The sequence below is a fragment of the Dreissena polymorpha genome, chromosome 4 (assembly GCF_020536995.1).
Source record: "Dreissena polymorpha isolate Duluth1 chromosome 4, UMN_Dpol_1.0, whole genome shotgun sequence".
In the NCBI taxonomy this organism is placed as follows: Eukaryota; Metazoa; Mollusca; class Bivalvia; order Myida; family Dreissenidae; genus Dreissena; species Dreissena polymorpha.
In genome coordinates, this window is record NC_068358.1 from 138,078,760 (window position 1) to 138,089,274 (window position 10,515).

Genomic DNA, 10,515 nt, shown 5'->3' on the forward strand with positions numbered 1-10,515 from the left:
AGATTAAAGAGCGAAATAAATGAGCTGGAGAAGAAGCAGGGGATACCACTCAAGTAACTTCTTCGGACTACAAAGACAATGTGGTTGGGGAGTGTGATGAGTAGGATGCGGGCGCAGATGATTGATGGCCCCATTGAGACTAGGATCGAATTTCCCGCCAATTGCGGGGTGACGACAGAACGTTGGGTGCACGCTCACCGCAGACAATTAATGATCTATGCATCATTTATTTATGAGTATTTACAATACGTGTCAGGTTAATCTGATGTTAAGAACTGGTCCAACACTGTGTTGCCAAGTGATGCCTTTTACTGATACATGAAAACGTTTATGTTTTTCTTTTGACGTCATTAGCGACATCTACTGCACACGGTGGTTTTAAAACTTGCCGATGCATGGTATACACTCAAGACAGTTAAACTTTGGTTAATTAAACATTCTTCTTATGAACTTTCTTGAGACTATTAGCCCGCATTGGTTCATAGCTATAAATCAGATCGACCGTTTTTCTGACCGATAGAAAGCGAGCGTTTTTCTGACCGATAGAGGTATATCATTTCCATTATTTTAGGATTTTTAAAATAAATGTAAAGATGAAGTAAGAATGGTATTTTGTCTCATCAGATTTTGGAATTCTTAGTTTGTCTTAGTTTATGAGTTATTTAACAAGGATAAGTCCTTTGTCGCAGCGTAGATTAGCGAGTATGATTATCATTGGCATGTAACCATTATTTACATAATTTTCAAATACTAAAATGCCATCATTTGTGACAAATAAAATGCTAGCATTAATAAGAGTCATGTGTGACATAAAATAAGTAAACCATTTTTTTAATAGATACATTATGGCTATATAATAAATTGTGGACTAACAACGTCTTCAGCTTCAGTTATTTAATAGCGGGCAACAAATCTTTCACTGCTTATGACAATACCGATCAGAATTGTCGCTCCTAGTTATGGTTTAACTACGTGGCATGAACACTATTACGAGCCGCGTTAAGCGAAACTTAATTATTAACTCGGGCAGACTGGTCTGGAATAACCCATCCGCTTTGAGGCCGCGATATATTTAGCGAATTTATAGTGAACAGCGAAGATCCTGATTTTCGCCTGACGCGGATAAAATCTAATTTCATCACAGCAACCCGTCTTTTTCCTCGAAGTGACTTAAATTAAACCCAGGTAAGGGATTTTGACACTTTTCAATAAACCAATTTTTTGTTGCTAAAAATGGTATACGTTGAAGATGCTTCAAAATAATAATGATATTGTATCTGGGATGTCAAAGACAAACACAACTGGGTTACAGTAACACCACACACATCTATCGCTATGCACACCTGTGCAATACAAATAAGTTTTTACATTGGTGATTAACATTAACGATTGTAATGTATATACATAAGTGTATTAGGTAATAATAACGTTTAACAACATTTATTTATTTATAGATTCAATTTGATTTTATCAATATGAATGTAAAAGCAATAGAAATGAAAGGGACATCGTCAATCGTGAAAATACTGGAAACAAACACGGAATCGAAATAACACATTTTCGTTTTACTACTTAAAAGACTAAAATATGATATATTTGGATCCTCCGCCCCTCCATCGCGCAGCTTGTCGATTCTAGCGGCAGAAAAAGCATTATAAACAATTTCCAATAAACGGTCCTGAATTGCAGATTGGCAAATATTGTGTCATACATGTGCATTTGGTACCTCTAAAAACATGGAAAATTGCTTCATTGTGTTCGTGTGTACACAATTATCTTCATTCGCTTACGTATTTAAATGCATTTTTTAACATATGCATTGTTTGCATATGGTAGGATTTATGTATTTAAGAAATTATTTATGTAAAGTAAACTTGTTTGATTCTTTTGGATTTTGAGGTCATAAGATCAGAGGTCAATCTCAAAGTAAGAAGCCTATAAAATTGTGATCATCATGTCAAGTTCAATGTCGTATAGGCATGTATAATTGGTTTCCGCAAAATATCTAAAGATTTCTTATCATTATATACATTTGTAAATTGTATAGTATTATCGAATGCTAAACCTTAATTATTTTATAATCAAGTGATCTAAGCCAAGGTCATTGGGACGACTTTGCAAACATATCGTGCTGATATTATTTTCACTAAATTATCATGGCTTTCTGGTTAATAGGATAAGTGTTTGATATAAATATAATCAAATCAATAAGTTACATCGGTTTTAATTGGTCGCGTTAGCGGCCGTCTAAATTTACAGAGCATATTTTGCAAACCAATATGTGCTTAGCAGCCTTAGCTACGGTAAGAACCACAACTCACTATGCTAGGAGCGATTACCGCTGCCTGTCTGCTCTGCAGACGACAAATACTTCTGCTCTACTTCAGCAGTGAGTGTATATACCAGCTTGTATGACGACAATGGCCAGTCTAGTGTTTATCATTGAAATCTGTACATATTGGCTACTTTCAGGGAAAACGGGGCTTAGTGCATGTCAAATAAGATAAGATTTTGAACACTGATTAGCCTGTGCAATGCGCACAAGCTAATCAAGGACGACAACAGCGAACAACTTCAGTGCCTTCAGCGCTTTGATTTTAGTTGTGAGCGTTAGCTCACGACTAAATTTACAGAGCATGTTTTGCAAATCAGTATGTGCTTAGAAGCCTTAGCTACGCTAAGAACCATAACTCACTATGCTAGGAACGATTACCGCTGCCTGTCTGCATTGCAGACGACGAATGCTTAGGAGCGTCTGCTCTACTTACTGCAGTGAGTGTATTTACCAGCTTGTAAGACGACATTAGCCAGTCAGTGTTTATCATTGAAATCTGTACATATTGGCTGCTTTCAGGGAAAACGGGGCTAAATGCATGTCAAATAAGATTAGCCTTTGCACACTGATTAGCCTGTGCAATGCGCACAAGCTAATAAAAGACGACAACAGCGAACAACTTCAGTGCCTTCAGCGCTTTGATTTTAGTTGTGAGCGTTAGCTCACGACTATATTTACGGAGCATGTTTTGCAAATCAGTATGTGCTTAGAAGCCTTAGCTACGCTAAGAACCGTAACTCACTATGCTAGGAACGATTACCGCTGCCTGTCTGCACTGCAGACGACGAATGCTTAGGAGCGTCTGCTCAACTTACTGCAGTGAGTGTATTTACCAGCTTGTAAGACGACATTGGCCAGTCTAGTGTTTATCATTGAAATCTGTACATATTGGCTACTTTCAGGGAAAACGGGGCTTAATGCATGTCAAATAAGATTAGCCTGTGCACACTGATTAGCCTGTGCAATGCGCACAAGCTAATTAAGGACGACAACAGCGAACAACGTCAGTGCCTTCAGCGCTTTGATTTTAAATTACTATGCACTTATATAATGAAACTCTTCTTTAGAAGGTGCTGCTGCAATTAAAAGTTCGAAATTTTATCAACATTTTAAAAAATGTGTGCTAGAGAGTTTCAACTTAAATAGTAGTTTTTGCTCTGTCTTGAATATTCTTGTGGTGTTTTAACATGTCAAAATATAATGCAATAAATGATGAACATTAAAATATGATGTGGAAAAGAAAACAAATACACCGTTTTTTCTAAGACACCTTATATAAATAAGTATAAATATATACAATATGTTTCTTGAGCTTTACAACTTTGGTACCAGCTGAATATTTTAAAGCTCACAAATTCACAGAAGAGTACACTAACCCTATCAGTTGCAGGATGTCCAGGATTTTGGACAATCGAAGTTTTCGGACACCTTCCTTTATAGCAAAAATAATTATTGTTAATGTCTCTTAATTTTCGGACATACAGGGTTTCGTCTATAATTAACGTCTGTTAATTTTCGGACAGTATTTTTACAGCGCTATTCTACAGGTTTTTCGGTCCTGTTTTGGCGTATCTTGTGACACTTCGATCATGGATTTTTACCACCGGATCAAGGTAATAAAACTTGGCAGAGGATCAAGGTAATTAAACCTGGCAGAGCATGCCCGAGGGCAATGGACCTTTACATTCGCGTTATTGGGTAGAAAACAGGTTTACCGGTAGAAAACAATTGATTAACCCAACACCATTGGAAAAATTTCGTCCTACTTAGGAAGCAGAATGTTTTATGTTTTTACCTTTCTGTTCTATATCATTTAAGTCAAGAATAAGCAAAGCTTTGAAGTTGTATTTATGTTTCTATAGCAGAAAAGAAGAGTAAATCACAATAAAATAATTGTGCATTGATTAATTGATTTTATTTCAATATAATTATACTTTCGAACACCTTAAATTTTTTAATCTAAATTTTCGCACACATGTAATTTTTGAAAAAATTTCGTAACTGAATTTTTGGACACGAACAAATAATTATTTTTAATTGTCCGAAAACTTATAGTAATTACGGTATATGGATGAATTTGTCCATGTTGACCAACACATGCAGTCAAACATCAACTGCAATCTTAAAATTTCAAAGGCAATCTTGGTAAAAACATCACTGCATCTTTTTGGTAACTTTCCAGTACCATGTAAAACCTGAGGCTGTTGACAAATCAACAAGATAGTTGCCCGTGAGAATGTTCATTTAAAAGAGTCGGAATGCAAAATGTGTCGCCATATTGAATCCTGGCTTTTCACGTTTTTGTAGCGAGATTTTGATTTCATTCGTTTCTTTTGCGTCATTTTTTTAAGTGATCCGAATTGTTATATAAACCACCATGATGGGCGGGAATTAAACCATTATGGACGTTATTTACTCGAGTTATGTGACATGAATGCACACACTCAAATACACAAAAAATAAGGCATCAGCCTGCACCAAGTATAACTTAAATATGAATTGCACCACGATATCTTTGATATTTTAACCTTTTAAATGGAAAGGTTGGATATAAATTGGCTAAGGTTAACCTTAATAAAATCGAAAAATCAGCAATCACATAAACACAAATATGTTTTCATAAAATGGTATTCAAGTTACGTATCGTATTTACAATAAAATTCCGAAAACCTCTAACACTTTAACCGCTTATGTTTTTAGTAATTACTAAAATAATGCTTAAATAACACCAAAGGCGACATACACATGGATAAAAGACATGACCGTGTAAGTACGCTAGACAACCACAATGACGGCAGATGTCGCCCTTGAATAGTATTTTTGCTTGAAAACACATATAAATGCATTTTAAGTCTGACTTGCACAATAGGCGCTAAGTACCAGTGTTCTAACCAAACATAAAATGTAGTCCAATTTGTATTTTATATAGCGAAGTTTAATACATAATGCATAGTATTCTCTTATATTGAATGACGAGTATGTTTTTTACAGTGACCTACCGATAATGTAGTGCAATTTGCAATTGTAATCAAACGACTAAAAACTCACATCCTATATTTGACAGGAAAAATTGTTAATATAGAGATATTGCAAAAGATCATAATAATTTGTAACAAATAAAAATAAATTCAAATATACAGTCACTGGTGCTTTATGTGGTTAAAATAGTTACTAAAAATCTATAATAAAACGAAAAATAAGTGATATCTTCATCCCTAAAATCCTTTTATAAAGCAAGAATGTATATATTCAGTCACGTATTTGTTTTTAAAAGGTAATCATCTGAATGTTTTAATAAGTATTACGTTTTAAACATCATAGTTTTGTTTTTAAATACACTGGAATATCATGTGCACGTTTTAGTAACACACATTATTTCTTTATATCTTTGCTTCTTTGATTAAGTGATGCATTAATGCATTTTCAAAGTATGTGTGTTGTGGGTCAATACCTTGAGCGTAATCTGATGTGAAGAGATGGTGTTAGACTATGTTTTAAAGTGACGCATTTTACTGATACAAAGGCCTGTTTATGCGTTTCTGTTGACATCATAAGCGGCATCTACAGCCCAAGCTTGTTTGAAAACGAGCCGATGCATGGTAAAATGAAGCTAGTTGAACTTATGTGAATAGAAAACATTTTTTGTAATGATCTGTTATGAGCATATACAATAATTTAAATTAAGGACCAACAAATTGTTTATGATAGAAATGCAATACTGCTCCAGCAGCTGGAGTTTTACTTATTTATATTGAGATTGTTAGCCGGAATCGTTCAATAGCCATACTTTAGAACGACAAAACAGGCTGTCTGACTAATAAAAAGCAATAAGGGGAATATTATTTGCATTCGTTTATGAGTTTTTAAATATATGTGAAGGTGTAATAAGAATGGCATTTTTTTATGTTCAGATCTTGGATTGGTTTTTTTACGTTGTTTAACAATTATTATATTTTTTAAGCGCATATTATGTAAGTGAGTAATATTCTTATATTTAACAATTGTTGACATAATTTACTATAACTTGGTTACATTCCTTCATTTGTAACATATATAATCCAAGTTATGTTTAGAATCAGTATTACTATTTAAAAAATAACAACTTATTTTTATACGATATAGCATGCCTTATGCCTGTATAGTTGATTTTGTTCTAAACTCAACTGTTACTTCAGATACCATAATTTTATAGCAGGAGACACATCTGTTATTGCTGCGGACATATCCTGTACGATTTCTTGCAATCGCACTGGCATGTCAACTACATTTATAAAAAGAAGCGCTTCATGAACAACAGGTCTTATGCCATATGCGGCCAGCGTAGCTCGAGATCAGCATGCGCATCCGCGAAGTATGTCCGCTAATAAGACTAAGAAACATTGCGTTACTTTGTAGCGGACAGCGAATCTCTTGGCCAGACTGCGCGGTTGCTCGGGCTGGTCTGGAGCTACGCGGGCCGCATATGCCATACGAGCCATTTTCCATTTCCGATTTAATATTGATACACACGTGTGTCTAGTGACCACTTTGTTTTAATTCGTTATTAAAGATAACATTCAATATTAATTTGAATGAAAAAGGAGTCGAAATGTTACACTGACCGTCATACGTGAACGCACTAAGATGAAACAACACGAAATCGAACAATCATGACCTTTATACACACAACAAAACATTTTTACAACGTATATACATACGCTGCTTTGTTATTGAATATACTTACTATCAACTTCATAATTATCATATTGGCTTTTTAACGTTGTTATGAAACTGTGTTAAGACGTCAAACATATAGACATAACAAATTCCAAATGTGTACAATGGTAGTTTTAACAAACACAATAATGATTTCTTCATTTATGTGGTCAACCTTAACACGTGGTCACAAAAGTGCGTGATACTAAAAAACGCCTTCACACAATCGATCTCTACACATGCATTTTAAGTACATAAAGCAGAGGGTTGTACTATCAAAAATTTACATTTTGATTATTTCGCATGTTACCATGTATCTTCGGTTGCTTCTTACTAGGCACATTGTACGCTGTTGATGCATCTATTTTGTGCTGCTTGGTAGTCTTTTCAATGGATTTGATCGCCTTTTCGGTTTTTGGAGGTTTTAGAAGTGGTTTCCGTGTAAATATCGGTGACGTCATCTCCGCCCGACTCTGAGACTCAACGGTGCGTCCATGTGCAGTTCTGTGTGCCCCGACATTTAGCAATTCTTCCTTAGTGTACGGAGGAGCTGTAGGGCGGAGCTGATTTCTTTCTCTCAACACCCACGGACAAATAATGGAATCCCCTTGAACTAGAGCCGGCCATTCCACAGTACAGAGTTTATTTAACTTATCGAGACCTTCGAAGCTATTAAGAAGTTTCTTTGGACATTCTTTGTTCGGATCAGTGACCAGCAGAATAGGAGACACATCTTTAAAGGCCGCCGTCCAAGAAAACTCGATGCATTTTATAAAGTAGTTATCTATTGCCTTTTGGAATTCATCGGAAGCGTTTGGCACTGTACATATAATTTTGTCTTTTTTTAGTATAGCATCCTTGATATTCTGAAAGAAAGTTTTTGTTTTTATTTTCACAAAATTGGAGCGCGGGCATTTTCAGAAGATATCCAGAGAAAATGTAACCAATTTTCATAACAAACTGTCACAAAAGATGTGTAGTTTTTGGGTTCACTTATGCAAAACAAACTAAGGGCTAACTCAAATCGTCTAACTTATTCTTATAAAAATAGATGATAGATTTAAGCCTTTTTAAAGCACACTTTGTCTTACAAAACGTTTTGCAATTATTAAAAACTACACTGTTTACAGTTCATTTACGAAGTTTATACCATTTACTTGAAAATGCGTATTGCGAAAAGAGACATGAAAATAAGCTTACCTTTTTTATTGAATCTATACAAAACGGCATTGCTTTGAATTGGCACAGGGCACTTAAATCATTTAATTCCTCCTGAAAATCGAGAAGGAATGAAAGACAACTTAAGTTAAAGTAGTTATTAAAGTAAAATAATATACATAAATACATGGTTTAAAACATTTCTTTAAAAGAGTACATTTAATACATTCTTTACCATGCGTACCTCTCTATTCTCGAAGGCTTTCAAAGCCTCCTGTCTATCACGAGTCCTCTCAAAGGCGGCGCCAGGTTGGATCACCTGGTAGAAAATTTGCGCACGTGAATCTCGCATATGTTCCCCAGCAGCTTCGTATGCTTTCTAAGAATGCAAACACACACAAAATATTGTGTTGCCAATATAATTGCCATAACAATTGCCACACAATTTGTATCCATACTCAAGAGCACCCTTTAACCAATATTACTCACTATACTATTTATACCCTTGTATGATCCTTACCTAAACAAACGCACGTTTTCGTCAATAAAATAAACTGATCCTTATTCAAAGTTAAAAAATACTTAAAATAAGGAGTGTTAACAGTGTCGGACTTAATCAAGTTATCGAATGATATGTTATAATAAACCCTAAATCGCAAGTATCGATTTACAATATAATTTATTGTTCGCTTTTGATTACACACGTTTTTGAGAATCTCGAACAATCTCTCACACACGAGTCGCACTGGCTCCCTCGTCTCCCGGATGTACTTACATTGAGAATCGTGAGCAACTTCTCGTGCACGAGTTGCACTGGTTCCCTAGTCTCACGAATAAAGAACCAGTAGACATTTTTCCACTCATTGTCCTTCAGGTCCTTCCATAACTTCAAGTGGTCCAAAGTATCACCCACTGGATCCTCCACCCCTCCATCGCGCAGCTTTACAATCCTTGTGTAAAACAGAACATTATAAAATATTCACAGTTGATTTTCAAAGAAAAAAACAATAACAACACACAACGCGGATTCTTCTACATCAATAGAAATAAGCCGGGCTCTGGGCACACGGGTTGAATGAATTTGAGTGAAGTATTGTTCCAAATTAGCATGTGCAGTCCACACAGGCTTACCAGGGACGACTTTTTCCGATTACTAGTATATGGACCTGTTAGTTTAAAGGAAGTCTCGTCTAAACGAAAATCTAGTACAGGCGGAAAGTGTCGTCATTGTAAGCCTTTGTGGACTGCAAAAGTAATCTGACATGATACTTTACGCAAATATACTACACCCAGTTTTCTCAGAGACCGGCGCATATATAGTTAACAACAACACTAGTAGCAGTAACAACACGTACTTTTAGGTTATCATGCGAGTAACTTTTTTATTTTCTAATGTCAGCAGTGCCACTGACAGCTGTTGTTGAACTTACATGCTGCATTTATTCTGTTATTACTGCTTATTGCATTAATTACTATTATTATATATATACTAACTTTTCTTCTACAACGTGCATATCAAGACTTAAGCATTACTCTTGGTGATTAAGAAATGTAAAAACGTTTATTTTGTATATTTGAGATTTAAATAATTACCTGTCTTGCACGGACTTGATTTCTTTCTCATCTTCGTCTATCTCCTTTTGCAATTGCTTCTCTGCCTGTGTTCGTAAAGATATAGTTCTCATTTTATATCATTTATTATGGCTATTCTACGATATTTGATAAATTGTTATTTGTCCTTCAAACGATTGCACACAGATTGGCGATAAGAATTTGTATACTATTAGTCTTCTATAATATTGTTGTATCGGTTATAATAGACATATGTTGTTTCGTTTTGTCCGATGTTTTACGACCTATGATTTTTTGTCGCACGCATAAATGTATGTTGTAAAATAAATATAAACAATAGCCACAAGAATTGTGCATTTAACTGGTATACCTCCAATTGTTTTTCTTGAAGAAACGCTTGCATGTCTCTGATGCGCTCTGTAACAAACGCCTTCTTATCAGGATCCTTGGTATCCAGCAAATCTTCAGTAACCTTCATCAAGTCATTCAGGTCTTTCGTAAACAGCTCGTCTACTGTCACAGCCATCGTATTGCTTTGCTATTAATTTCTGTGAATATCTACTCCGTCTGCTCTGATATGTTAACAACATGATAATATAATATAATAATTTGTGTGATTATCCACCATTAACATACGATAAGAAAATAGACAATTGTGCTGCATACCAACGTACATTGTGATGTGCAGGCATTATGCTTTTGAAATAAATGTAAAAACGACAGTTAATGAAAGTGTAACATGAATCATTTGTGTC

At 35.1% G+C, this 10,515-nt stretch overlaps 1 protein-coding gene across 1 annotated transcript; it reads right to left on the minus strand.

Moving 5' to 3' along the window:
• Window positions 1-6,976: 6,976 nt before the first annotated feature.
• LOC127878070 (uncharacterized) lies at window positions 6,977-10,515 on the minus strand. The gene is made up of 6 exons (XM_052424486.1): window positions 10,131-10,515; window positions 9,782-9,846; window positions 8,964-9,138; window positions 8,433-8,567; window positions 8,231-8,302; window positions 6,977-7,896 (listed from the first exon to the last, which is right to left on the minus strand). The coding sequence occupies exons 1-6, from the start codon at window positions 10,284-10,286 to the stop codon at window positions 7,306-7,308; spliced, it is 1,194 nt and encodes a 397-aa protein (XP_052280446.1). The 5' UTR covers window positions 10,287-10,515; the 3' UTR covers window positions 6,977-7,305.